General features: G+C 56.3%; 9 protein-coding genes across 9 annotated transcripts; 3 read left to right on the top strand and 6 right to left on the bottom strand.

Moving 5' to 3' along the window:
* Nucleotides 1-1774: 1774 nt before the first annotated feature.
* On the bottom strand, nt 1775-3154 carry VDAG_06115 (uncharacterized protein; the record flags this gene model as incomplete). The annotated part of the gene is made up of 3 exons (XM_009659129.1): nt 1775-2058; nt 2164-2413; nt 2810-3154. 3 exons carry the CDS (start codon nt 3152-3154, stop codon nt 1775-1777), a joined length of 879 nt encoding a protein of 292 aa, XP_009657424.1.
* Nucleotides 3155-4909: 1755 nt separating this feature from the next.
* Nucleotides 4910-10346, bottom strand: VDAG_06114 (DNA-directed RNA polymerase II subunit RPB1; the record flags this gene model as incomplete). Its single annotated transcript, XM_009659128.1, has 4 exons — nt 4910-4937; nt 4990-5042; nt 5099-9928; nt 9990-10346. The coding sequence occupies 4 exons, from the start codon at nt 10344-10346 to the stop codon at nt 4910-4912; spliced, it is 5268 nt and encodes a 1755-aa protein (XP_009657423.1).
* Nucleotides 10347-11399: 1053 nt separating this feature from the next.
* On the bottom strand, nt 11400-12891 carry VDAG_06113 (Set1 complex component swd1; the record flags this gene model as incomplete). Its single annotated transcript, XM_009659127.1, has 2 exons — nt 11400-12468; nt 12527-12891. 2 exons carry the CDS (start codon nt 12889-12891, stop codon nt 11400-11402), a joined length of 1434 nt encoding a protein of 477 aa, XP_009657422.1.
* A 287-nt stretch (nt 12892-13178) lies between these two features.
* Nucleotides 13179-14477, top strand: VDAG_06112 (tRNA(His) guanylyltransferase). Its single transcript, XM_009659126.1, has 5 exons — nt 13179-13295; nt 13343-13432; nt 13486-13835; nt 13887-14080; nt 14134-14477. Exons 1-5 carry the CDS (start codon nt 13282-13284, stop codon nt 14350-14352), a joined length of 867 nt encoding a protein of 288 aa, XP_009657421.1. The 5' UTR covers nt 13179-13281; the 3' UTR covers nt 14353-14477.
* A 324-nt stretch (nt 14478-14801) lies between these two features.
* On the bottom strand, nt 14802-15503 carry VDAG_06111 (uncharacterized protein; the record flags this gene model as incomplete). Its single annotated transcript, XM_009659125.1, has 1 exon — nt 14802-15503. One exon carries the CDS (start codon nt 15501-15503, stop codon nt 14802-14804), a length of 702 nt encoding a protein of 233 aa, XP_009657420.1.
* A 621-nt stretch (nt 15504-16124) lies between these two features.
* Nucleotides 16125-18146, bottom strand: VDAG_06110 (homocitrate synthase; the record flags this gene model as incomplete). Its single annotated transcript, XM_009659124.1, has 10 exons — nt 16125-16507; nt 16563-16820; nt 16875-16939; nt 17004-17036; nt 17097-17299; nt 17350-17545; nt 17611-17740; nt 17809-17869; nt 17973-17998; nt 18059-18146. The coding sequence occupies 10 exons, from the start codon at nt 18144-18146 to the stop codon at nt 16125-16127; spliced, it is 1443 nt and encodes a 480-aa protein (XP_009657419.1).
* Nucleotides 18147-19857: 1711 nt separating this feature from the next.
* Nucleotides 19858-20424, top strand: VDAG_06109 (uncharacterized protein; the record flags this gene model as incomplete). Its single annotated transcript, XM_009659123.1, has 1 exon — nt 19858-20424. One exon carries the CDS (start codon nt 19858-19860, stop codon nt 20422-20424), a length of 567 nt encoding a protein of 188 aa, XP_009657418.1.
* Nucleotides 20425-20708: 284 nt separating this feature from the next.
* VDAG_06108 (uncharacterized protein) lies at nt 20709-24035 on the bottom strand (the record flags this gene model as incomplete). The annotated part of the gene is made up of 5 exons (XM_009659122.1): nt 20709-21740; nt 21843-22781; nt 22835-23096; nt 23160-23834; nt 23893-24035. The coding sequence occupies 5 exons, from the start codon at nt 24033-24035 to the stop codon at nt 20817-20819; spliced, it is 2943 nt and encodes a 980-aa protein (XP_009657417.1). The 3' UTR covers nt 20709-20816.
* Nucleotides 24036-25392: 1357 nt separating this feature from the next.
* On the top strand, nt 25393-25893 carry VDAG_06107 (cyclin-dependent kinases regulatory subunit; the record flags this gene model as incomplete). The annotated part of the gene is made up of 3 exons (XM_009659121.1): nt 25393-25496; nt 25562-25706; nt 25804-25893. 3 exons carry the CDS (start codon nt 25393-25395, stop codon nt 25891-25893), a joined length of 339 nt encoding a protein of 112 aa, XP_009657416.1.
* Between the last annotated feature and the right edge of the window lie 1176 nt (nt 25894-27069).

Genomic DNA, 27069 nt, shown 5'->3' with positions numbered 1-27069 from the left:
TGAGGTACCGCGGAGGCGGGGATCGCTCAGGTTCAGACAAGGGAAAAAGGGGGGGGGGGGGGGGGGGGGGTTCTAGCAGGATCTGTGCCTGGGAGCCTCTACTTGGCCATGGCGTGCGTGCGCAACCCCGAGCTAATTTATCGATTTCAGGGTCGAGCAGCAGCCAGCATCGTCCTTCGAGAAACGCGGGGCCGGCTCCCCCTTTCCGTCCGTCCGTCCCTCCCTCTCTCTCTCTCTTCCCCAGGCCTTTATCACTAGCAGCAGCGCGCAAGGAGCAGGTCACTCAAAGCTTACACGTCAGCTTTTGATCGGCGCACCTTATCGCTCATGACAGGTCGCAAGACCAGGGGGCGGGGCATTGGAATGAGCGGGAGCTAAGGGCGGAAGCTAGGCTGACCAGTTGCGAGCAAGCTTCGCTAGACACGACAGTTGAGGCCGGCCGATGTTACCTTGCGTCGTCCAAGCGAAGGGTGCACTAGCCACTGGGCAGGTAGCTACTTGCTGTCGCCGGCCGATGACACCGAAACTCTGGCAACGAGGATCCCGCTTTGGGGGCCAGCCTGATGTTCTGCCTGCCTTGGGTCTGGGTAGGTTGGCCAGGACAGGGCAGACAGGAGGTTTCCGAAGAACGAGAGACGACTTACGACTTGCGTCTCGCATGCCTCATTACGTCACTTGCACCAGGACTGCCATGCAGCGCGCTGTGAGAAAACACACCCTAGGGCGGCCGGGGGAAATGCAACAAGGGAAAAGGGAGGCAAATGAAGGGAATAGAGAGAGAGAGAGACAAGACAGCCAGAGACAGAGTGTCACAACAGGACCTGTCATGGGTGAAGACCCCTCCGCTGCCGTGACAGGTTTCCTCTTCCCCCCTCGCCTCACACCTTATTTCAGGCCACACGATGACAACTTTGTGTGCCGATGCTCGTGTCTGTCTGTCTCTCTCTCTCTCTCTCTCTCTCTCTCGTCCTCACCTCACCAACCCACACAGCTTGAGCCACCAAGCTTTGACTGGCCAGCCGGCCGTGTAGTTGACGCATTGAATGCCCGTTGCCAAGCCTGGCGGGTGAGCGCATGTCCCGCTTTCCCTCCATGAACCTGCAGACTCCCATTACCAGTCGTGTGCGTGTGTGCGTCCTTCGGTCCCGTCCATCTGCGCTTCGACGTTGCGGGTACTGCGGATGTGATGAATGGGGATTAACAGGGGAGGGGTCAAGGGGCGCAAGGTGCGGGCAGCAGAAGCGCCGACATGCAGGTTGGTGCGCGGGTGACGGGCCCGGTGTCGCCTGTTGGACGGCAACGAGCGAGGCCACTGAGCGACATGGGCCAGTGTCTGTGTCTGTCTGTGTCTGTCTGTGCCTGTCTCTTTAGAAGGCATCACGACGCTGATCGGGCGATTGCTTGGCAGGGCAGCAGTATTGGCTTAGAAACCGGGGGGGGGGGTAGGCCAATTTAGGTACCTAAGGTAAGGTACCTACCTCATGGAGGGCGGCTAGGGCAGGGCAGATGTTCTACTACCTCTGACTGACGCCTAAAGGTGATAGGCTGGCAAGGCAGGCAAGGCAAAGCAGGCAGGGAAGGCAGCCCAGGTACCGATCCCCCCCCCCGGCAGATCAGATCATTCATTTTGGGGGGAAGGGGCTAGGCAGGGGAAGTGGGGGGGGAGGGGAGGGGGCTCTCAGTCGCGTCTGTCCACATTCAATATTCGCTGCCTCGTACAGTCCAACAACTTGCCAGGCGAAGAGGGAGACAGAAGAACAAGAAGAAAGCCTGATCAGCCGACTTGATGACCTCTTCGTTCCTTGGCAGTCTTGTCTTTTCTGATCCACCTACTTGACATGGGGATACCGATGCCCTCATGCGCATGCGAGGTAGTTGGCTTCGGCTGCGGCAGCGGCGGTACCCTACCCAGGCCTCCAGACCACCAGCCGTTACAAGCGTCTGTCTGGCCGTTAGAGCCATCGACCACACCACCACGATCCGCTGCATATGCAGGGCACTGCACATCGACTTCACCACCGTCACGTCCTCGCCAGCTCCTCTCCTGACGCTCGGCGGCTAACACCACCAGCTCGTGCCAATCACCCACCCCAGTCGCCCTCTCTGGTGCCCTCCTCTACCACCCCTGGAGCTGCGCCTGGAGGAGGCGAGGAGGCCACCCACCACCCCCGAAGGACCCGCGATGCCGCGGCACCCACTCCGACCTGCATGCTCGATTCTTCAAGCAGAGCTCAACGCCGCGGGCAGGGGGGGGGGGGCTGAGCTGAGCTCGGCTGGAGACCTCTTCGCTTGGTGCTGCCTGCGCTGTTGGGCCATCCAACTTTGCTAGGCACATCGAGGTGACCAAGCCAACGAGGGCGGCAAGCACGCGGTGCATATGTGATGAAGGGCCGCGCTTGAGAGTCCCAACGTCCTGTTCCAGCGGGGTTTTGGCCCGAATCAGGACATGAACTTGACGAACCTACGATCATCGTGACCTTCCAAGGTCGGAGAGACCGAACACCCATCGTCATACAAACGTGCCGATGTCTGGTCAACCACCCCCCTTCCCCACCCTTGACGAGCGACTCGACAGGCGACCTTTGATATCGCTAGACGCACCCTGCGTTGGCGCGACTCGCAAGCCAGCAGAACGCAAGGCACATACCAAATCTTGGCGATAAACGGCAACCCATCCATCATCCACATCCCATCAGCAGTGGTGGGGGCTAGTCAAGGTGATGTCTCGTTTGGGGGCCAAATCATCAATCCATCTTTCCTCCAATGCATGCTCGTGCTGGCCATAGTTCGTTCTTCTTAGCGAGGTTACCTTGAGAACCAACAGTGCGTCGCGAAGCAATCGACATTGGTCGCCCCCTCGCTTGTTGCTCTCATCGGAAGAGCCCGCTCGCCAACTCAGGCAGCCGCCAGCCGCCAGCCGCAGCCTTTCTCCGCTTCCCTCTTCGCGCCGCTCATGCTTTCCTGCGCCGACGTCACGCCTCGTGCGTAGCCTGCGGGGTGGATCCTTCGAGGCCTTCTTTCGGGACCTCAACTTCAAGAACGCCATCCACGGGCCACTCCTCAGGCCGACGGCTATTGTGGGCCGCACCATCTGGTCTGCCGCGCCACGATAACCGCTTGCGCCTTTGCTGTCCCCTCCTCCCTCCCTTCCCATCTTGCCCTGTGATAGCCGGGGTCATTGTGACCGATCTCTGCTTTCACGCCCTCAGCTTCTTCTACCCTTTTTGCCAATTGCCTGATGTACAAGGGGGGGTGGGTGAAAGGGGGAGGGGGGGCACGACAGTCCGTCCCGTCATGCGGGTGAGGGCCCCTCCCTCACCGCATGACGGGCCGCGATTGCAGACCAGGCAAGGCAGAGACGCAACTCGAGGCCCGAATCCAAGGCCGGAAGGCTCGTTCGGCATCAAGATTTCGCTCGGCATCTCTCGCTCAGAAGCGAACCAACTGCACCAACGGCGTATACGCGGCTGTTCAAGAAGGAAGAAAGTGGGCGACGGGGGGCATATGACGAGAAGGGGACATCGTGACTCTTTGGCCCTACCCCTGCTCCTGGTCTCCGGTCCTGCCTTGCGAGTCCCCTGGTGAGGGGGCCAGGTCTAGGCAGACGACGGGAAGAGTCCTACGTAAGGCTGGTTTTACGATGAAGAGCGGGGAATTAGTTGCCTTTGCATCGCCAGACTTGGCGATCGGGTAGGAAAAGGGGGAGGAAGGGAAGGCCCCGGAACGGTTTCGTACGTTGGCGTTGGCTGTGCCTCTTTCTTTTCTGTCCTACGAAAAGCATGAGAGCCGGGTGTGACGATCTTTGACAGAACAAGGGGGGTCAAGTACCTTTTTCTCGAGGGTACTTGTCTCTCGTGACCGAGGACGAGTCGCTCTAAAGCGGTGGTGGTGGTGAGGGCGCAGGGGGGGAGATTTGCTTCTCCGAGCCAACAACATCACATCACGCCAGTTGACTTTGCCCCGTCAGGACCGTGGCCATGACGTCGGAAGAGGGGGGATGCCTTTGAAGAAGAGGATAGGGGCGAGAGAGATGGGGTCAAACGGCCTTCCCTCCTCGCTCTTCAGGCATTTAGGATGGGTCACTTCACTCGGCACATCATGACAGTGACACAACGCAACGAAGAGCCAATCTCATTTCGCCCCTTTCTTGTCGGGTGCGTTTTGCTAATGCTAAAACCATGCTACACACCATTGCCTGCCTGCCTGAAACTTCACTCTCATCCGTCCGTCGTTCAACCCTCCCCCGTGTTCGCATCTGGGCCAATCTCAGATATCATTCCAATCCATAGGAAAAGAGAAAGCAAGAACAGGAAGAGAGAGAGGAAAACGCAAGGGAAAGACCAAAAAAAGGATGTATTGCAGAAAGCCGAACCTCCCCTTTCCACATGTTGATTCGCTATCCCCTAATCTGCATTGCTTTGTCTCTCTCTCACTCTCTCTTTGCTTGTCCTGTCGATCAACCCCTCTTCCTCGCGCGCGTAGTGTACAAGTTCAGCTTTATACAGAAAGTTTTTGGTTTTGCGGCATGGCGGCCTGGATTTGTTTTTTTTGTGTGATTTTCCCCTTTGTCGAATTCAAATCACCTTCTTGCTTGGGGTTGTCTTGGGCCTTCGATCATCCATCCATTCGCCCACCCCCCACCCCCTTTTCAGGAATCTGTTGCGTCAGGGGAAGAGAGACCTCTTCGACATGCCCCAGCTCTAGCCTTTCGCGTTTTCTTTTTTGGTGCGTGCTCGGGTGCTGCTGCGGCGGCTCTATAATGCAAAAGCGGAACTTCCCCTTACCCATCCCTCTCCCAGCGAGCGTGGTGGTGTAGAGAGGACGAGGGAAAAAGGGAAAAAAAAATCAAGTGGTTGACAGCCTGTGTCTTTGTATCGAGTCATCGCAGTCCATGCGACCCAGTGCCATTTCAGTCGTTGGTGGGGGAATTAGGAGAGCTGAAGAACGGTCAGCGCCTTCCTGTGTGACCAAGGATGGAATGTAACTCACTATTGGTTGCCGGAGCCCGAGGGACCAGGGGTTCTAGGGGAGAAAGAAGGAGACTGCGGAACGGGTTAGCTTAGCTGCCATAACTTACAGCGCGATGTGGAGGACTCACAGTTGGGGAGTAGTTGGGGCTCGTCGGTGACTGCTGCATCGCCGGCCGTTGGAAGCTCGGGCTCGTGGGTGAGTACGAGTGTTCCGGCGACGTGGGGGACCACGACGGCGATGCGGGCGAGTACGACGGCGAGGTAGGTCCCGCGCCGTGAAGGTTGGGCGACGTCGGGCTGTAGCTGGGACTAGCAGGCGAGTAGCTGGGCGATGTCGGTGAGTTGAACTGCGCAGGAGAGGTCGGCGAGTAGTGCCTCGGAGACGTGGGAGACGTCGGTGAGTAGCTCGGTGAGGTCGGGCTGTAGTTGGGACTGGCGGGGCTCGTCGGGCGGTGTACCGGCGACGTAGGAGAGAACGAAGGCGAGGACGGGCTGAACTGTGGCGAGGTCGCGTAGCGAGCACCTCCGTCCATGAGCGGCGACGTGGGCGAGTAACCGCCACCCGGAGAGGTTGGCGAGTAGCCACCTGCACCAGCGAAGCTGCTGAATGGCGAAGTCGGTGACGTGGTGAACGGGCTGGTAGCTCCCGCTCGGCCAGGACTGGCACCACCGAAACCGCCATAGGTTCCGCCGTATTCGGTGCCAAAACCAGTGTTGTCATCCGAGCCAGCACCCACAATGGGAGAGAAGTTGCCCTCGTTGGAGGAGGGCGAGCCCAGAGACAGATAACCAGAGTCCAGAGGCGAACCAGTGTCATAAGGCGTGGCCGCACCTCCCATCTCACCACCCTTGACAGGCATGCCGGGCACGAGACCCATTCTCGAGTTGTCACTGATGACCGTCTCAAGCATCTTGGGATCAAGAAGAACCTCAAAGTGGCCAGTGCCCATGGGGGCCATCTGTCCCAGCATGACGTTCTCAGAAATACCACGGCAGTCGTCAAGTTCGCCGACGGCGGCAGCCTCCAGCAGAATCTCGACAGTCTCCTCGAACGAACAACGCATGAGCGCACCAGTATCGGCACGGTTGATACCGTGGCGGGTGACTGCAGAGATGCCACCACGGTAGGTCATGACATCGACAAGGAGCGCAAGATGGCGATGGTTGACGTAAGAACCGTCGAAAGCGAGCACCTGTGTCAACTCACGAACCAGCGCGCCTCGGGCCGCTTCAATACCAAACACCTCGTTGATCTGCCAAAGGTGGTTGGTGTATGTGCGCGTGGCGTCAACTCCCTCCACCATGAGAACAGAGCTGAGCGAAGTACCAGACGTGTCGAGGTACCATTCCTGGCACCTGTCGTCCGCCTTGGCCGCCAACAGCGCACCATCATCAGTCTCAATGAGCTTGGTCTCCTTGTTCAAGAAGGCTCTCTCAATGCCCAGGACACCACGAAGGGTCAGGGTGTCGAGCAGATGGGTCTCGAATTGCTTCAGCATGACATCGTCCTCCACCTTGCTCTCGTCGTCACCTCCCTTGTCGGGTTTAATGGTACGGATGCGAATAACCTGCTCATCTGCGTTGTTGTCACTGAAAACAAGGTTGCAGTCGTTGGGGTAATCCGCCTTGATGCGCGATGCGACATCCTCGACCGTCAATTCCTTGTCGAGCATCTTCTGGCGATCGAGCGTGATACGTAGCAGCCACCTATTCTGCAGGTTCGCCGATTCGTGAGAGTCATCGGGAATAGCCCAGTAAGATTCCACCATGTCGGTATCAGAGGGAATCACTGTGTTCTCGAGGTCGGGGTCGTAGTAAATTTCAGTCATGGCAGTAACGGAGCGCAAAGTGGTGTGCTCGACAGTGCTGCGGAGAGCCTTGGCAGCCTCCTGGGTGGCGTTGCCCTCGCTCAGGTAGACAACCATGGAAGGTGTCTTGATGTTTTGTGCCAGGTTAAGAATCTCCTTGAGACGAGGCACACCGAGCGTAACGTTCTTGGACGACACACCGGCGAAATGGAAAGTGTTCAGCGTCATCTGCGTCGCGGGCTCACCAATGGACTGGGCTGCCAGGACACCGACCATCTCACCAGGGCTGATAGACGCCTTGGCCCAGCGACCTTCAAGCTCACCGAGAACGTGGTTGAAGGCCAGCTTGTTGAGGCGCTGAAGACAAGCAACGCGCTTGAATGCAAGGCGCGAACGCATATGAGCCTTGAAAAGGATGGTGGCATTGTAGTCAGCCTCCTTAGAGAGACCATCCTGACCACGAACCACAGTCATCCTGTCGAGCATAGACGCGACGGCCGGGATGACGTCCTGCGGCGTCAAGTCACTGCGCTGGAAGTCCTGGACGTTGAAGAGCTTCTTTGCTGTCTCCATGATGCGAACAATGTTGAGCGGCAGCTGCATCGACTCGTCGTCCTTCCTGCGGAAGTTGATCTCTCGAACGACCCTGCGGTCTTCGGCCAAGGCCTCGTATTCTTCGTCTAGAAGCTGCTGAGAGGCGGGGTCACCGGCAATCTCGTTGCCATATTCAAGCCAGTCGAGTTCCTCGGGTTTGTTGGCATCCATGACATCGAGCTTGTAACGGTCGTCGAACTTCTTGTTGGACATGTTGAGGAAGTCCATGCGTTGCTTCTCGATGTAAATGGCGTCGAGACCATCTTCACCGTAAAGGAACTGAATGATATCGCCAAGCGAGTTACGGACCGTGCCATCGTACTTGGCGCTAACGTCCTCAAGCGCCTTCACGAGACGACGCTGGATGTAACCCGTCTCGGCAGTCTTCACAGCAGTATCAATAAGACCCTCACGACCAGCCATGGCGTGGAAGAAGAATTCGCTAGGAGTGAGGCCACGGAGGTACGAGTTCTCAACGAAACCGCGGGCTTCAGGAGAGTAATCATCCTTGGTGAAGTGAGGCAGAGTGCGGTACTTGAAGCCGAAAGGAATACGCTTTCCCTCGACGATTTGCTGACCGACCAGCGCAGTCATCTGCGAAATGTTGATGGACGAACCCTTGGAGCCTGACAGAGCCATAGTGACGGCGTTGTTGAGATCCTTCAGACTCTTCTGCGTTGTGGTACCTGCCTTGTCACGAGCTGTGTTGAGAGCTCGCGAGACCTTGCTCTCAAAGGTCTCTCGAATGTTCATACCGGGAGAAGGCTCGAGCTCGTTGTTTGTGGCCTGCTTGGTGAGGCGGGCGACTTCGTCCTTTTGTTCATCGATGTGGCCCTGGACCTTTTCAATGGTAAGGGTATCAGGAATAGTATCACCGATGCCGATACTGAAACCGTTGTGGAGCAGCCAGTAGTTGACAGTCTGTTGAACGCCGTTAAGGAACTTCATCGCAGCTTCTGGGCCGTGCTCGTTGTAGACAATATGGACGATACCACCACTGGCAGCGCCAATGACCTTCTTGGTGAGGAGACCATACATGAGCTGACCGGACTGAATCAGGAGACCCTCGTCCTTGACAGAGTTGTCCTCCTTTGTGTCGGGTAAGCTGTTGAGACTGACAATCTCAGGAATGGCCATGCTCATAATCTGCTTTCCTGTCCATCGAGGGCTAGGCCTGAGGATAGCTGGAACGGGAATGATACCATCCCAGTTGGGGACCCACAGCATGATGTTCATGACCTCCTCCTTGGTGAGGAAGACGTCACGGCGGCAGAGTTTGTAGGCACCAGCCAGCGTGTCCTGGACAATACCCATGAGGGGACCGTTTCGCTGCGGAGAGACAATGTTGATGGGGACCATGCAAAGCTCTTTGATTTCGGCGCGAGTTTCTTCGCTTTGCGGGACGTGAAGGTTCATCTCGTCACCATCGAAATCAGCGTTGTAAGGCGATGTGACTGACAGGTTCAGTCTGAAGGTCGAGTAGGGCATGACACGAACCCTGTGACCCATCATGGACTCCTTGTGAAGTGACGGCTGACGATTGAAGATGATATAATCACCAGTCATGAGATGACGCTCCACCTTCCAGCCGTACTCGAGCGAGATCTGCCCAGCACGTCGGTGATGCCGCAAGTCAATTCTTGTACCGTCTGTGCGAATGACATACTTTGCGCCGGGGTGCTCGTTTGGCCCGTTCTGCACCAGCTCGTGCAGCTTGCCAATGTTGTAAGGGGTAACGGTCTCCGGGTACGTCAACGTCCTGGCAATACTCCTGGGGACACCAACCTCGTCCAGGGACAGGTTGGCGTCACCAGTGATGACAGTACGAGCTGAGAAGTCGACACGTTTACCCATCAAGTTTCCTCGTAGACGACCTTCCTTGCCCTTGAGACGAGCTCGGATGGCTTTGACAGGACGTCCGCTCTTCTGAAGAGCGCGTGGTTGGCCAGCAATGTCATTGTCCATGTATGTGGCGACGTGGTATTGGAGGAGCTGCTCGAAGTCTCTGGCAATATGAGCGGGCGAAGCTTCTCTGATGGCCTGTCGAACATTGCCGTTGGCACGAATGATATCACCAAGCTTGTAGGTCAAATCATCCTCGTTCCTCATACCCTGGCCTGTACCGTCCATAGAAATACTGGGACGTACAGGAGGAGGGGGGACCGGGAGAACGGTGATAATCATCCACTCAGGGCGAGCGTAGTCGAGGTTAAGACCCATATCCCTCAGGTCGTCGTCGGAGATGCGACGCAGAATACCGTGGGCGCGATCAGCCGTGATTGGGACCTCCTTGACATCTTTGACGCCGTCTTCGGTGGTTGACGTAACCTTCTCGATGAGCTGAAGGGCTTTGGCGCGGATGTCGTGCTTGACGTTGCCACAACCATCATGGGGGACTTGGTTCTGTCTCCTCAGCTCCGGGAAAGAATCGGGGCCATCCTTCTCCTCTTTGAGCTCGTTCTCGCACCGCTTCTTCTTCTTGCAATGAAGCCAGACACGATGAAAGCGCTGCTTGGGGTCTCTCGTGTTCACAGCTTGTTCGAATTCAGGATCATTCTGAGCAGCCAAGTTAGCAAGACAAGAATCAAGGCAGTCGCTTCGCGTCGAAAAGACTGACTCTATCACCCAAGACCTTGTAACACTCGAGGCAGACGATTTCAAGAATCTTCTTGACCTTCTTGATGAAACCCGGGTGGTAGACGCCCTTGGCGAGCTCAATGTGACCAAAATGACCAGGACATTCGCCCATGGCTTGCGTGCACGTCTTGCACTTGAACTGGCGATCGATGGAACCGAGAAGAGGATCGTTGAGACCGCTGTCGCGTGGCTTGGTACGCGTCTCGTCCATCGTCTCAGGGTAGATGACGTGACAGACACTCATCGTCTTGATCTGTTCGGGCGACATGAGGCCAAACTGAATCTCCTCAATCGTCTTGACGGGCGCACTTGAGTGCGTGAAGTAGAGGTTCGCCATGTTGTGTGGTGTTTTTTGTCGAAGCGGCTATCGACAGAGTGTCGGGAAGCGCGCAAGTCGATGATTATTAGGTGGACGGTGGCCGTCGGTGATGGAAAGCGCGTCGAAAGAAAGGATTCGCGCCCGTGGCAATCGATGGAGGCGAGCCCGTCGGTCGCGGTCGTAATCCACACGTCGTGAAGCGAAGGTGAAGAAAAGTCGGACAAAGTCGCAAGAGTCGCAAGAAAACCCGTTCCTCCCCCCGCGGAAACCTGCTCAAATGATGGAAAGAGAGTCTGCGCGAGCCGTTGGGATTGATGGGGATGCGCCTCGTGAAGAAAAATCAAATCCGATCCCTCTGGCCAGCGGCCCAGGAGTAGCCGTTCCTACTCGTTACCCCAATGGCCGCCACCGCTGCGGACTGGTCGAGACGTCAAAAATCGCGTTGCTAAAAGTCGGTGGGCGTGTCGAGATGTCGGCGGCAGTCTCGAAACACTATTTGGGACGCGCGTTGTGATGGCGCCGCGACGTTGATGGCGAGGTGGTTGATGATGAAGGCAGGGTGAGGCGACAGGCAGGAGCCAGCAGACCAGAGAGAAATCTTGCCTCCCAGGCGGCTGCGCACCACGGAGATGGCGCTAATCCAGTTTTGGCCGTTAGGCGTGTGGTGGTGGGTCTGGCTCGTGTTGCCTGAGGTACCGACATCAATTCAACTCAGGACTGGGCAAGCTGGGAAACAACTCCCCTTTGTCAGCCGCGAAACGGTCGCTCTAGTCCACATTCACTGGCTGTCATCCTTTCTTTCTCTATCCCCTGTGCTTCCATGTCCGATCCAGACAAGCACGCGACGTCAAAAGCTCATTGATCCCAGTCAGTCCATTGAGTGCCTATCAGCCTCGATGGGATCGCCTAACGGAATAACTCGATCAAAGACCAAGCAACCATCTGCACCAATGGATCGGCCCGGATCACTCCTATTTTGAGACTGCATCAGACAGCCCCGCATCATGCGTCGGACAAAGGCCTCCTATTATTCATTTCCAAGGTGGTCAGGTCTACGTCTCCTTCGACTGCCTATTTCTTCCGCCCCTTGGCACCCCGTCGTTTTGCCGGCGCTTTCTTGTCCGCCGACATGTCATCGAGTATCTCGCCATCCGCACCGGGGCTTCTCCTACGCATAGTGCCGGTCGAAACGGCCACGAACTCCTCCTCGCTGTCGCTGTCGGCAAGGTCAAATAGGATGGGCATTCGAAATTTGCCCTGGCGCCCTCCTTCGCCTGCGTTTTGCTGCTCCAAAGCCCCATTCTCGAAAGGAGTCACGACGTCGACGTCCTCATCCTCAGCATCCAGCCGTCGCTTCGTGAGCTCCTCCTGTCCGTATATGTCGAATTCGTCCTCTCGCTCGACGTATTCTTGGTTCTCCTCCACCTGCGCAAAGTCGGGTGCCAGTCGAGCCCACTTTTGCTCGGGTACGATGGACCAGACGTATATCCTGCCCGTCTCGAGGCCGCAGGTCGCCAGAAAGTGACGTTGCGGGTGCCATTCTATGACGCCCTGTTCCTCCTTTGGGCCATCCAATATTCTCGTCAGACTTCCTGTCCGACGCTCCCACACGTAGATTTCGTGATTGTTGTAGGTGGACGCCGCCACATATTCCCCTGTCGCCGTAAATGTGACGTGATTCCACGACAATCTGTTGACTTGATCCTCGAACTCGTGCTCCTTAATCAGGTAGAGGGTATCGACGTCGAGGTCTTTAGCGTTGAGGTCGGGTACATAGAACGTTCGGACTTTTCGATCTTGAGAGTTGACCAAAAGGTCTCGCCCCGATCTAGTCAAGCGTAACGTCGTGATGACGCCGTTGCACTGCTTTCCCGAGTGTATAACGGACCGACTCTTGACGTCGATAATGTTGATCCAGCCCTTGTTGGTGCCCGCGATGATGTGGTCACCCGATGCTGTGAAGATGGTCACGGTCGTCGTCTGCTTCGCGTCCTCCTTGGCATGCTTCTCTGCCAGCGCATCGTCTCCGTCTCCGCTCGATCGCTTCGGTATAGAGGTCAGGGCATGCTTGACTTCGACGGGCTCGGTAACGTCGACAAGCATGGGTTGGGCTTCGAAGAGGGACGCGACAAAAAGATTGCTATAGAAAAAAGTCAACGACCGCTTACAGAGACGGCAAGAACGCCAACGTCACTCACTGGTTGTGTGGGTGCAGCTCGGCAATGTACGCCGGCGCTCTGAAGCGCACCTCGCGATACTTTGTCCCATCTTGCAGGTCCCAAAGAATGACTTTCCAGCCCTGGCATGCAGACAGCAGGTAGCGTCCGCATCCCGACCAGCTCAACGACGTGATGCTCCTGTTGTGGCCGCGCATCTTCCTTGCAACGCCCATGGTCTCAATGTCCCAGACAACCAGAGTGCCGTCGACGCGCCCGGAGGCGAGAAAGTCGCCCGTCTTGTTGAAGCGCAAGCATGTCGCGTGGCCAGAGCGTATAGTGTTTGTGTTTGTGATTTGCTCAATGTACTCGACCGCCTCCTCGGGGTCGGCTAGAAGCAAGTTCATGGTGTCGAGGGGCGCATGTTTTGCCAGGGATTGAGACCCCAATACGACAGTCTTCTGGTCTGGTCGACGTCGATTCGGAATGGTTCGTCCTTGTCGAGCAGGGAGGGTTGCTGCCAGCCGATTCTCGGGTGGAAATGCCGGTTGGTAGAGTGTGTTCGATTGGAGATGGGTTACCTACCTCTACTAAGGTAGGTAGGGACGCGACCCTGCAAGGCGGATGCGCGACCTCAGGTGGTACAAGCTCGCAGCCCCGCTGCAGCGACCCCTCCCCCCACCATCACTCACTCACCTCCCCTTCGCGTTGTCCAGGGCCTATTCGGCACTGACTTACACAGTCACACTCTCAATTTGAGTCAGAGATCAGGCATAGCTCTGGTCGTCGGCAGCACCATGGCGAACTCCAAGTAAGACTCACTGTTGTTGCAGAAAGGATGTTGTCTAACTAATTTAGGTTCGAATATGTAAAGGCTTTTGAACAGCCAGACACCCTACTCCAAAACACATGGGTTGTTGTCAGGATAGATGGGAGAGGTTTTACAAAGTCAGACTCTCACCGTCCGATGCTTCCGGAACGCCGCACTCACACGTTTACAGGCTCTGCGCCAAGTATGCTTTCGAGAAGCCGAACGACAAGCGCGCCCTTGATCTTATGAACGCAGCCGCCAGGGCTGTCATGACCGATTTGCCAGACATCACCATCGCCTACGGCGTCAGTGACGAGTACAGCTTCGTGTTCCACAAGTCCTGTACGCTATTTGAAAGGCGTGCCAGCAAGCTCGTGACAACGATCGTCTCGACTTTCACAGCACACTATATACACTCTTGGTCCACGTATTTCCCAGATGCACCGTTAACCTTGCCTCTACCCAGCTTCGATGGACGGGCCGTCTGTTACCCTAGCGTACAGAATCTGAGGGACTACATGAGCTGGCGACAAGTCGACTGTGGGTAGAAATCTCTGGAGCCTCCCAGGCGAACACGCTGACAAGGAGCAGGTCATATCAACAACCTGTACAACACGACCTTCTGGGCCCTGATCCAGCTCGGAGGTATGGACAACCGCGCGGCAGAAGAGCTTCTAGCTGGCACAGTTTCGGGTGACAAGAACGAGATTCTCTTCTCCCGTTTCCATATCAACTACAATAATGAGCCTGAGATGTACAAGAAGGGCAGCGTCGTGTTCCGAGACGTCAGTTCCCTCTACCTCTCACAGAAATCTCGTCTTGCTAATTAGCATACTAGTATGAACTGGTCGAGCCGGGAACGCACAATGTCCAGGCAGATGCAGACGCCATTGCGGAGCCGGTATCCATGACCAAGTCCCAGACAGAGAAGGACAAGAAGCGGCGGAACAAAGCACGGATTGTGATTGAGCATCTAGATATCATTAAGGACGACTTTTGGGACCGGCGACCGTGGCTGCTATCGAACAAGCCGGGCAAGGCACCAAAGGAGACCTAGAAGATAGAAACAGTTCTGTCGTAGTTCCAATCTTGTCGATGGATGTTGGAGTACGGAGCCTAGTTGTTGCGGGCTCAACACGGAATTAAATATCTCTATCGGTTCACATTGTCTTCAGGACAGTCACTATTCCTCGGCCTGAGTTTTGCGTACGAGTCTTCTATTTTGGACAAAACGCTTGCAAACTACCACCACGATGTGCCCTAGTGCTTGCGAATCTGCGTAGCCAGGTCACACTCCAAGCCCGGGAAAAACAGTCGCTATGGGCCCCCTTCATTGGTAATCTTGCCCTGGCGCAGCGGTTCTGAATCCTAAACCTCCATTGGGTGCCCGAGCATTGGGCCCTTTCTAACGCCTGCAGTGCTTCAACAGCTTGGTCAAGTGTGCGACCAGCCTGGGTATCATGCACGCTCTATGAATCACAGCCTCTCCCTATATGCAGTTTTCTTTCAGCCCGTTTTGCGCGCCTCTCGCGCCGCCCGTCGTATCCTCTTCGCCTCTCTCCTCGCACGCCGCTCCTCTTTCGTCTCGTCCCGTTTCGACTTGTCCGAGTCCTCGTCAGAAGACGCCCTCTTCGACGAGCTCTTCGACGACGTCTGGGAAGCCTTCAGCACCCTCCTGGCCTCCTTCCTCTGCCTCTTCGCCTCCCTCTCCGCCCTCCTCGTCGCCCGCCTCGCCTTTCTCTGCGCCTTGCTCTCCTTGGCCCCGCCGCCTCCAACCGGCGTCAAAGTGCCCGTCGCGCTATCCTCACTCGTCGTCGTCGCCTCATCGTCATCGTCCAGCTTCTCCTCCCTCTCAACCTGCGCAATCGTCCCCTCAAGGAACCCACCCTTGACGAAACAGCCCCCGAGCTTCCACCGCCCGCCAGCCCCTTTCTCGACGCCGCCGATGCGCCCGCCGTTCTGCACAGCCTGCACGACGCCCAGCTTGCCGTCCGTGCCCGTCGTCGTGCTGAGCCCCTGCAGCTGCTCGTCAAAGGCGTTCATCCACCACTGGTCGCTCGTGTAGTGGGCCTTTTGCCCGATGCCCTTGTTGCCGTCGCGGCGGTTGAGGAGGAGGGGCTTCGAGAGGCCGATCGCGTCCGAGGTCGCGTGGAGGGAGTGGCCTGCGCCGCGCCAGCCCTGGGACGTGAGGAGGGCGTGGGCGTCCATCTTTTCTTTTGCGCTTCTGCTTTTGGTTTTGGTTCTGCCTTGTCGGGGGCGGGGGTGAGTTTCGTGGAGATTTGGCGCCGGTGGTTACGATCCGGCGGGTGATGGGTTGAGGGTGTCGTTCTTTGGAGGGTTATTGGGAGAATATAGGCTGTCTAGGATCTTATCATGACGAGGAATTCGCAAGTCGGGCGTCTGGAGGTTTGCGCTGGGATGCTGTCGCTGGTTTGAGGATGGTCAGCCAGCGAGCGGCGGAAAATGCATGTTGGGACTTTTTTTCCATGGCCAGGCTTATCTTATCACACCTGGCTGGCCCGCCAAACCCCTCCAACTCCGTCGCTCACCCAGTCTCTCAAATTTGCTCTCTGAAAGTCAGCGTGCAATGATAAAAGACATTTATCAGCAGTTGTTCAGATTCGCACCGGTTTTCACATTTACAGTCGTCGTGAGAAATCCATGATCAATTTCAAGTCATGATACTAAATTGAATGCTCCCAGTCCTCAGGAAGCCAAATCGCAATTTTGTTGTCCAAAACGCCCCACATATGGTATAATCAAAGCTGAAAAGAAATGCCATGCTCTCGGCCTCATGCTACATCCATGTAGTTAGACACAGGCCACTGCTTACACCTTGACCTTCTTGGCGGCCACGTCGGCCTCGGCAGCAGCCGACTCGTCGAGCGCCCTCTTCTCGGGCACAGCAGCGAGCTCCTTCTCCGCCTGCTCAAACTTGATGCGCTCCTCCTCGGTCATGTTGGGAAGCAGGGGCTTCTCGGCGTCCGTTGTCAGGTTAAGGTGGAAGGTTCGGATGATCGAGTCGGCGTCGTCGACAGCAATGGGACGCACATCAGCCAGCGCCTTGATCTTCTGCGTGACAACCTTGACCTGAGCGTCGGTCATGGTGAGGCCGAGCTGCTCGACACGGCTCTTGATGGCATTCCAGCCGGTGAGCCTAGAGGCGAAGTGGACGTAGCGGCTCATGCCAAAATCGGCGGGGTTGATGATTTCTGGGAAAAGGTCAGACAAGATCGCACCGTAAATTTGGGTTTTCTGGGAGCTTACCGTAGGTGGAGGGGTTGTTGAGAATAGCCTTGGCGTGGATGCCAGCCTTGTGGGTGAAGGCGCAAAAGCCGGTGATGTAGTTGTTGAAGGGGATGTTGATTTCGACGCTCTCGGCAACGAGGTCCTCCAGGGCCTTGAGCTTGTGCAGCTTGTACTTGCTGGTGACGTACTCGTGGTCGGCGACGATCATCCTTGCCATGAGGCCACCCAGAGGGGTGATGCCGTTGCGTTCACCGATACCGATGACGGAGGTATCGACTAAGTAGGAGTCAGAGATCAGGTTCGGCTAGTACAGAAGACTGAAGGACTCACTGTGCGTCGCGCCGGCCTCTAGGGCGCAGTAGGCGTTCGCAATGGCGCAACCGGTGTCGTTGTGGCTATCGTATGTTAGCTTCGTGCGCCCAGGTGCCTCTTTGGACGGGTTATGGAACAAATACGTACAAATGCGTCTCAATGTCACAGCTGACGACACCTCTGTAAAATGATTGTCAGCAAACAAGCCGCGCATCAGGGCAACCGGGTGGCGTGACTCACCTCAGGGTCCTGACGAGATCGTAGACCTGGCGCGGGCTGGCGCATCCAACGGTGTCGGCGATACCAACACGGTGCACACCGACCTTGTCTACGGCGCTGTAGACAGAGAGGAGGTCGACAAGGTCACTGCGAAACGAATCCTCACTAGAGAAACGAATCTCGAGACCCTTCGACTTGACGAACTGAATAACCTCGACGGCAGTCTGCAGCTGGTTAGCTTGAGTCATGGACACAGGGCAACAGGACGACGCACGTTGATGATGTAGGTCATGTCCTTGCCGTGGGAGTGCTCGCGCAGGTAGGAGGAAGTGCCGATGACAACGTCGACACCATCGACACCAGTCTCGACGGCCAGGCGGGCATCGTCCATGTGGCAGCGCACGTGAGTCAGGATCTTGGCCTTGAGGCCGAGCTTGCAGATAGCCTCGCAGTCCCTACGGGATTGTTCGCTGTTTTCCAGTATGTTAGCCAGCCGGCCTCCGCTGGTTTCGTGTCTTTAAGAGGAAGAACTTACGAAGCGGCAGGGCTCGTCAGCTCGATGTAGTCGACGCCGAAGTCATCGAGAGCCTTGGCAATCTTGATCTTAGTCTCGGTGTCGAAGAAGGCGTTGGCAAACTGTTCGCCCTCACGGAGAGTGGACTCGACTGTGGGACGAAGGTCAGACATGGGCGCCACCAGGGTAGAGGCCGGGGTTGGCCTTGAGACAACATACTGATCTTGAATCTTGAGACATTGCTCAGGAAGTCACCGACTGGCTTGTAAGGGCTGTCCTTCTGGGTACGGGTCTTGTGCGGGTTAGCAGCTGTTGCGAGCGTCGCGGGGCGTCACGAGGGCATTGAAGAGAGCCACGAGCGCAGGTCGGAGGGTTGCGCCTACCTGGACACCGGTGTAACCGGGATGGTCTGGCAATGGAGGTCAGCAAGACAAGTACGTGGTGCGAGAGAGCTCGCAAAATAACGAACCTCCAGTCTTGCCATTGGCACCGTTGGAGGTGCCGTTGGTCCCGTTGGTGTGGCCATTGACGGCTGGCGTGTCGGGTGTAGGGCACATGGCTGCGGTTTGTGTTGGGTAGGAGGGGGCGTGACTGTGGCTGGTAGGTGGTGTCGAGTCTCGATAGGTGGCGGCGATGGGTAGAATTGAGGTCAGGAATGGTGGAGAGGGAGGGGGGCTTTGGCCGTCGGCTTGTGCTTTTATGGTCGAGGGGATTTCCAAAGTTGAGTCACAACAGGGAAAGGGAAAATCTGGGGATCGGTGATTGAACAGAGGCGCAGGTAGGTACGACTATGAGGAAGGATACCTACATGGAGGTAGGTCCAGTAGGTACATGTACTACGAGGGTAGGTGGAGGCCAGCAGTCTTTCTCCATGTACCTCAGCTCAGCTACTGTGGTTTTTTTTTCCCGCCCTCTTGCCTCTTTGCCTCAATTCTGCTTCCTCTTGCCCCTCCGTGTCTCTGCACTCTGCATTTTCCTGGGCTTGCCGGCTGCGCTTGCTCGTGCTCTGCGTGCTTCGCTCTGCTCCGACGGCCAGCCGGGGCCATTGCCATTGGCATTTGCCATTTGCAGGCGCTAGGACTGGATGACAAGGGTCTGTATGCCCCCCTCCAGGGCCCCGCCAAACCCCACGCGTCGCCTTGCTTGACGCCATTCTGCGAGGAGGAGCCAATCGTCTTGCACCAGTGTCCTGATTCCCGGCGAGCCACAGGCACAGGGCCCTTGGACTTTTTTTCTGTGTGGTGGACCGTGCTTCCTGGAGTCACCGCCATTTTTATTTTTTTTCCTCTTTTCTACTCTGTTCTGCCTAGTGACGCATGCAGTCCATCCGAGGCGAAGTTTTAGTTGGAGGAACGGCGGTACGTACTTTGGGGTTTCACCCCGACCATCGGACCGCCCGCCTGTCGATGACTAACGAACGTTGTCAGTGCTTGCGGCTGGTTGGACAGGCTTGTGGCGGGGGATGGCTGGTGGTTAACTTTGTCGTGGACTGACGGATGTCATTGTAGGTACCTAGGTAGGTACTGGGAGGAGCATCAATATGCTTCATGCAGTTGTCAACAGCTTCTGCTTCTTGCATGAGGGGCCATAAGTTTTTTTCAATCCCGATAAGACCTGATGACTGCAGGATAAATCTCATAAACTACCTTTCCTATCATCAATGAATATTCATTAACAAATCTTCCAAAGAGCACACTCGCAATCCCTCGAGAATATTAGCATTCAATCCAACATAAACACATCCTGCCGAGACGCAGACAGTCAAGGAAGCTCACCATCTCATCACAAGCGGCCGTGCCAAACTGTCCAAGGCCGGTGCTTTTGCGGCCTCGCCATACCTTAAGCTTCGCCAACAAGGCATAAAACAATGGTGGAAGCATCCAGGAGGACACTTTGACGATGTAAGACCGGTAGCCGTTAACAACATCCTTTACCCGACAAGCCCCCTTAAGCCTGCCACCCTCAACATTTGTCGACCTGCCATGTCTTCTGCAATCCTCTCCGATTTTTGATGACTCTCCCAGACGGTTTAGGCCTACTGTACGAGGACAATAACCTTGCCGAGGCGCAATTGGACGTCTGACTTGATGGTAATAGACCTTGGGCTCATCCCGACTTTACACAACGGCATCCGTCCACTTGCTACGCCAACAGCACAATTCAAGTATAAAACAGACAGTCCAACGCATGCTCTCTGTCCGTTTTCTGTCTTGTCCCGGTAGTTCTTTCTTGCCCCTCAGCTCCCAACCTCTCCGCACCATCAGCATCATGGTCGTCCTCCGCCAGTTCCTCCTCCTTGTCGCCCTCGGCACCCTTTCCGAGGCGTCCAGGAAGTCCAGTGGTCCCCCCCTGGGCTCTACCGTTCCCAAGAAGGAAGCGGCTGCCCAAAAGAATGCCGTTCACGGAGGGACCCACCCCGGTTTCTCCCCGGGGGCACCACCCGCCCAGGTACATGGCGCCAGCCCGGCCATCAACATTGCGAACCCCATCAGCATCCCCCTGGTGACCAGCCCGGGCGGCGGCGGCGGCGGCGGCTCGCCACCCCTCCACCTGGCCCCCGTCTACCACGCGCCCGTCTACCATGCGCCGGCGGCGGGGCCCGCCTCGCCCGCGCCCGCGCCGATTAACATCCAAACCCAGCCTGCTCCTCAGCCGGCCGCCGCCGGCGCGCGGTCGCAACCTGCGACACTGCATGTTGCGCTCACGCAGCCGGCCACGACGGATGTAGACGGCCTCATCGTCTCGGATGCCGAGGAGCCCGTCGCGTCCAGCCCCCCAGGTCGACACCGCCGCAGCCAAATCATTGAAGCCGAACGTCTCGCTTCGGAAGCATGATGGATGGATAGCGATGGACGTCGTGAAGGCTATTGCGAGCTTGAGCCTGCTTGCTCGAGAGGTTCAAATAGTTGAGGAACTTGATGTGAGACAGAATCACATACGTTTTGGCATGGTACTATTGGACACGAAACTAGAAAAATAATAACACATGCCCTCGAAGAGCACATCCTTGCCAATTCTGGATTTCGATGCGATGAATACTCTGTACAATTCAGAATGTTGCCCCCTTAACGCCGATGGCTCGCCACACGGGTCATTCACATATCTGGTCCCGATGGCCATTTTTCTCGTCACCAAACTCCAAATACTCTAACAAAATCGAATCAAAACCATCTGCAAATCATTTCTCAGTCCAAACAGTTCCCAGCCAGATCCCTCAGTGCATCACATCATTTGTAATGCCCCTGAGCCGTTGACTCATTTCGGTTCTCGATCATCCCGCTGCTCTTGATCATTGTGTTGGAACGGCTGATCACCTGGGCAGGCGTGTCAAAGAATTCTTCCGAGTGATAGCTTGAGGATGCTTGAAAACTCCGGGGAGCGCGTACCGGGACAGTTCGCTGACCTTGCCGCGTTCTCACAGTATTTTGCGTTTGTTGATTAAAGGCGTCCCGCTGTTCGCTAGGCTCGACTTGTTGGGAGGGCTGCAGTCGCGGAGAGTGGGCACCGGATGCAGCCCTACTACGCAGAGAATACCGAGATTGCGAAGTGTATTGCTGAGAAACCACAGGTCGAGGGCGTAGCCGAGGCAATTCAGCACTGTCTTGGCTGGTATTAGGGGCAGAATCTTGGGAACGGCGGGCGTCGCGGATACTTTGATGGATGTCGGCCGTGGCACGTTGAATAAATGCAGTCGACTCAATAGGCCGAAAAGGCGGTGGCAGTTGGTAGGAAACTTTACCAGGATGCTTTCTCTTGAATTCATCCAGTGCCGTTGCCCCGGTGGTCTTGTACGATGGCGACGTGGCTGGATCAAGGGGATTGCAGCCGAGTGTGTTTTCGGCCGCAACACGTTCCCGACTCGGAGTCTTCACAGCTTCTCTGCTCATGGTGGTGGAAGCAGGGGTTCTGGTCCGAGCCGGCTTCTCGTCGCGGGTAGTTGTGTCGTCTTTGTGGTCAATGTCAGACAAAACCCTGGCGATATGAGCAGTTCCGTTATATGTGTCCAGCGACTCGGCTTTGCAGCTGACGACTTCGTCATCACGGCGACGGTTGAGATGACGCCTGTGGCTGTCCGCAAGAGCGTGATTTTCGGATATATGCGGAGTGTGTCTCTTCTGCCATAGAGGAATCTCATACTCGCTCTTAATACCCTCCCGGTGATGTTTAGTGTGACGGTCCAAGAAAGGTTGTGCAATTAGCGATTGCTCAGCGTTATGTGTAGGAATGTAAGGGTGGATCTAGTTCCGCATGACATTGGCAAGCACGGTAAACTGCTCGAGTTCCGCTTCTGGACCGTCAGGTGTGCGCTCGGCCTTGAGAAGTGCAGCGATGACATGGACCTCAATGACGTTGACCGATCCGGCATTCAGCTGCGCCTCAAATACACTCGAGAAGGGTGGGAGGACCTGGCCGGCTACAGGCGCCTGCTGGCTGAGAACGTGCCGGTTGGCAATAGCCCAAATCTTGTACTGTCGCTGTTGAGCTTGCAGGAAGGGAGGCAGCGTTAAGATAATCTGCACGCGAAGGTGATTTGCCGGCAGGTGCATCGTAACGGACTGCTGACTCTCGCTTTCAAGAGGCATAATGTCGTACACCACCTGATGCTGATGCATGTTCAGCACAGGGTGTGTCTGAATTCTCAGGTTCTGGATGAGAGCATCAGACGCGCCCTTACCAGCGCGGCGCGCGGTCTCCTCAAATGGTGACTTAGGTTTGGGCACGTGGAGACCGTTGGGCTGTTGCGAGGCCGGGATGGGTTGGAACTGGGCGTTGCTGAGGGCAGGCGCAGCGTTCGAAGGTGGCGCTGTGCCATTGAGCTGAGCGGGAGCCATGACAGGAGATGGACGGAATGTGCTCTCCCTCTTGATACCGTTGAGGGCAGGACCAGGGGATGCTACCGACGCACTACGAGCTTTGTCGATAGAGCTTGTGCCACTAACCGCAGTGGCCTGGGCAGACTGGGAAGTGGCCCCGTTGGATGCCGCCGGCTTCTGTACAGCGTGCGTCGTAGTGCCCCGAGCCGGCGTGGGAGGTGCAGGAGAGGACGTGGAACCGCCTCGAGGTGGGAGCTGAATTGTGATCTTCTTAGATGTAGAAATAGGCTGGTCGTTGGTGACCTTGAGTTTGATCTTTGGCTGAGGTGGCTCCTCAACGACCTTCTTGGCCTGCTTGAGTTGGTCGAGGAAGAAATTCTAAGCGAGTTTTAGCCTCAGACGCGAAACCCATTCACGGGCTATGAACGTACCTTGAACTCGCCGGCAACGGCATAGTATTCACTGTCCTCTTCGTTGTAGAACTGGGCGTTTGTCCAGATCAAGCTCGCGGTTTCCTCAAAAGCGGCCCAGCTCTTGAACTCGCTGACATGGGTACAATTGCCGCGACCTTGAACGCCCTTGACGCGTTTCTGGAGCTTCTTGATGGAGAGCGGGTTAGAAACATGTGCATAATAGTCCTTGAGCGAACGCGAGGGCAAGTTGAGAAATATTTCGAACTGGGGTTCGTCGGAGCTGCCGTATCATGATCAGTAGTGCGAAAATAAAATCATCGATGGGTGGACATTCGGGACTTACTCGTCTTCTGTCTTGCGAATCAACTCTTCAACAATCTTCTCCTGTGCTTCCTGGAAGGAGCACTCTTTGTAAGGAATATCAGCGTAAACGTCGTCGCCTTTGCGATTGGCAGATCGAGGCGTAGCAGTAGCGTTGGGGGTGCTGCTAGCAGCTGACTTGCGAGCTGAACCACGACGCAAGATGATCGAAGGTCGACCCGACCGCTGAGGTTTTCCGTCGTCTTCGACGTCGGCATCTCTGTCATCGTCTTCCTCGTCATCGTCTGCGGCGGCATCGTCCTCTTCCTCCTCTTCCTCCTCGTCGTCAGCAGCCTCCTCAGGGGTTTCGGGAGCCTCCTCCTCGGCGTTCTCGAGCTCCGAGGGAATAGGCGTGGGAAATGCTGTGTACCCGTCGCCGCGGTGATAGGCAGGGTTGACCTTCGTCATGTGGTTGCTAAGAGCCTTTCGCACACGTTCGGCATCCTCGAAAGTGCTTGAGTTGCGGGAATAGTACTCCTTGGCGTTGCTGACCATGCGCTTGAAGTAGCTCTCCACCTCCGTAAGGGTCGCAAACTCATGGTTGTTCAACTTTTGCTCAATCATCTCGAGCGAGATGGGCATCTTTGTCTTCTTGTAGTAATCGCGGTTCTCGGCACGAGGCGGAAGTGTTTCGAAGTATCCTGCGACACGACGCCCACTACGAAGGGGTCAGTTCATCTCCATTCTCGGCATCATCATATGAATGATGTACATACTTCTTGTCAGAGGTTCGACGGACCAACTCCAGAAAGAAGAGACCATGTTCAGAAGTTGACTCGCGCGTTTCTGGCTGCTCCTTAAAGTTGTATTTCTGTAACACATGATCAGCAAATGAAGGTGCATTTCCCGCTATCATCATCAACAAGGTTGCAGTAGCTCTCGTCGTCAATGGATGCATGGGGAAAATGGAAAGACACAATGGCGAGAGGAGATGATAGGTGATGCACGCTTGGAAGCCCAAGCGCGTCATTATGCAAAGGCTGCGCATTGTGTCCATCAAAGATATGGCGGCACTCACCTCTGCAAGCCGTTGTTTCTTCCTGTTGCGCTCGTCCTGCTCAGCTGCAGCGGAGACCGCATTCGCAGAACCGGCCTTGCGCTTGTTGTCCATGGCGATTCTGTGCGCAGTGTTGGCGAAAGTCGGCGCAGACTATCGGCGAATTCACGCGCATGCAGCAGGCTTAGTCCCCTGCGTGGTGCTTTGCGGCTGTAGTGGGCTTCGTGGGAGTTGAGGTGCTTTGAGGTAGCTGTCGCCGACGCGTTTGGCTGGAGATGCGTGCGCTGGAAGTGACGGGGCAGGAGCTGCTGGCACTTGGGGCAGGAAAGACAGAGGTCAAAGGTAGTAGCGCGACTGCCAGTCGAGCTCGGAGCGCTAGCGCATTGGATCGATCTGGTAGGTGGGTGGGTGCAGGCAGGGACAGGATGAGAGTAGGAGCAGGTGGGTCTCCCTGCTGCCGCTTCTTGGAGGCTGGAGGCTCGTCTCTGGTCTCCGTGTGAGAAGGCATGCATGCGTACACGTGACTGTAAAAGGCCAGTCTCACCGCCCGGCATAATCGAGGGGAGCTGGCCACCGGCGTCGGCCTGGCCTTCGTTCGGAAGATGCCGCCAGAATGCATCCCTCCAGCTCTGCCTATCCATTGGTACAAGCCATGTGTTCTCCCCTCCACACCAGGCCCCCAGACCCCTGTACGTTGCTCACTGGGCCGAGCACAGCAGTGGAGGGCGAAACACGGCGACGATCTTTTTGGCTCTGGCTCCCCATTGGAGTTTTGTTTACACTTTCTCTGAAGACCTGGGCGCTCTGAACTGGAAACACCACAACACCTGTTTGCACATTCGCATTCCTCTCGCGACCCCTCCGCCCTGCTTTGGCTTAGCTCTGCATCGTTTTGCTGCTTCCTCACGCCCTCTGCCGCCCAGCGTCGCCTTAGTTTCGGCGCTGCTCACGCGTTTCAACCGACATTTGCACCTGCCCACCCTACCCCGCCCGCAGAAGCAGTCTGTTTACCAACTCCGTCGCCTGACCTCGCGACTTGCGACTCGACTGCCATCCGATTCTGCCCAAAACAACCCCAGATACACACCTCAACGCTGGGAGACCATCTGTTGATACCGCACGCCTGTGCTGCCATCATATTACGCTGCGCCTGAGTTGCCCCGCCTCCGCCGTTTCGCAAACACTCATACCAACCTGCCACACCCCGCATCCCGTCGTCATGGATATCGACATGAGCCGCCGCAACACCCACCCGAGGACCCTCTCGGACGACGAGCGGGCCGTCTTGGAAGAATACATTGATTCCATCCACTACTCGGCACGGTACGTTGGTTCCTCTGTGGCTGCCGCCGTCGCCGCCGCTCACTACTGACACGACATCTTCGAAGATACTCTGACAGCGAGTATGAGTACCGCCACGTCCAGCTGCCCAAAGCCATGCTCAAGGCCATTCCCAAGGCATACCACGACTCTCAAAATGGCACGCTGAAGCTTCTTTGGGAGGAGGAGTGGCGCGCGCTTGGCATCACGCAGGTTCGTACACTGGTGGTCCCCTTTCCGGGATGGGGCCGAGGCTTTTCCACTCTTCCCGGGCCGCAACGGGAGGACGCATCGCTGACGGACGCTTTAGAGTCTGGGCTGGGAGCATTACGAGGTCCATGAGCCGGAGCCGCATATTCTGCTGTTCAAGCGCCCTCTCAACTACCAACCCCCGCAGTGATTCGAGCCTGTCTAGGTCCCTGCTCATCCCCGACCCAAACCCTTCACCGACAGAATGATTTTTTTTTTTAAAAAAAAAAAAAATCCCAAGAGAAAACCCACGCCAACCAAACCCTAACTACTCGAACCTTATGGGCCACGCTGTGATGATTATACATGGGACCGGAGCGGAACGGAACGGAATGAGACGAACCCCCCTCCTTGACGAAATGCGACCCCAACGATTGCTTGTTTGCTCGCCACGGCGTGCTTTTTAGAATCGGCGAGAAAAAGGCGTGGGGGATGGACAATGCCCACCCACCGTCCGTTTGACTGACTCACTCGGCTTCGAAGCACAGGAGGCGGCGGCGGTGGCAAATTCGCTCTGACGAGAGAAGAACTGCATTGCATCTTTTTTTGTTTTGTTTTCTGCGGAGTCGTACGAATTTCTGAGATTGCGGTCTGGTATGCATTGCTTGACCCGGGCAGAAGTACTCTGAAGCGGCTATGCTGTAGGAGAAGGCTCTGCTCGAGGCGACGCCAGGATCCTGTCTCACCTGAATGACTGACGCATACATGGCAGGCAAAGGGTTTGTAGATATGAAGGCGTTCGGGTAGTCTATATACCGCCATGATAGTTACGTGTGGCACAAGTGAATTGACGGTGAGGCGTAAGATTTTTGACACGTGCCCTCCGCAATGGAGCCGACAGGCCCATGGCCGATTCTGAGATGGGTAGATGTTGTAATCGCGCGTATGACAGATGCAGCTCCTGGGAACTGGATTACTGAACAGCGCTACCAAGACATTCAAAGTCCCAGGAGACGGGCTTCCGACCTGTGCGATGTACCGACATAATTATGGTCCAGCAAAAACAAAGGACAAGCTGCAGCACTTAACTGGAGTGTTCGGTGCAAAGTGTCCTGTTTTAACCGATGCAGGGACAGCCGAATCTGGGAACCCTCCGAGCCAAGCCAGGGCTTGTCTGGTTGGGCTGCACGCTTTGTTAGACCACGTCAAGAAGCCAGACGAGATACCTACCTGATGGAAGATGCGTCCCGCGCCCTCAAAACGGATACGGGCCAGTCAGCGCGAGTGGCTCGACTGACAAGCACGCGATGGGACGATGGCGGCGCCGACCGCCAGGTTTTAGCGGCCGATGGGCCCTGTATCTCCTGATGTTCTATTGCTGACTGTG

This window comes from Verticillium dahliae, genomic scaffold (genome assembly GCF_000150675.1).
Source record: "Verticillium dahliae VdLs.17 supercont1.13 genomic scaffold, whole genome shotgun sequence".
Classification (NCBI taxonomy): Eukaryota; Fungi; Ascomycota; class Sordariomycetes; order Glomerellales; family Plectosphaerellaceae; genus Verticillium; species Verticillium dahliae.
Note: the sequence above shows the minus strand (reverse complement) of the source record. Positions and strands in the feature narration are given on the sequence as shown.

Coding starts and splice junctions, on each gene's coding strand:
- VDAG_06112 (XM_009659126.1), top strand. Junction 13,433..13,485: donor GATGGGAGAGGTTTTACAAA/GTCAGACTCTCA, acceptor ACACGTTTACAG/GCTCTGCGCCAAGTATGCTT. Junction 14,081..14,133: donor GCAGCGTCGTGTTCCGAGAC/GTCAGTTCCCTC, acceptor TTAGCATACTAG/TATGAACTGGTCGAGCCGGG.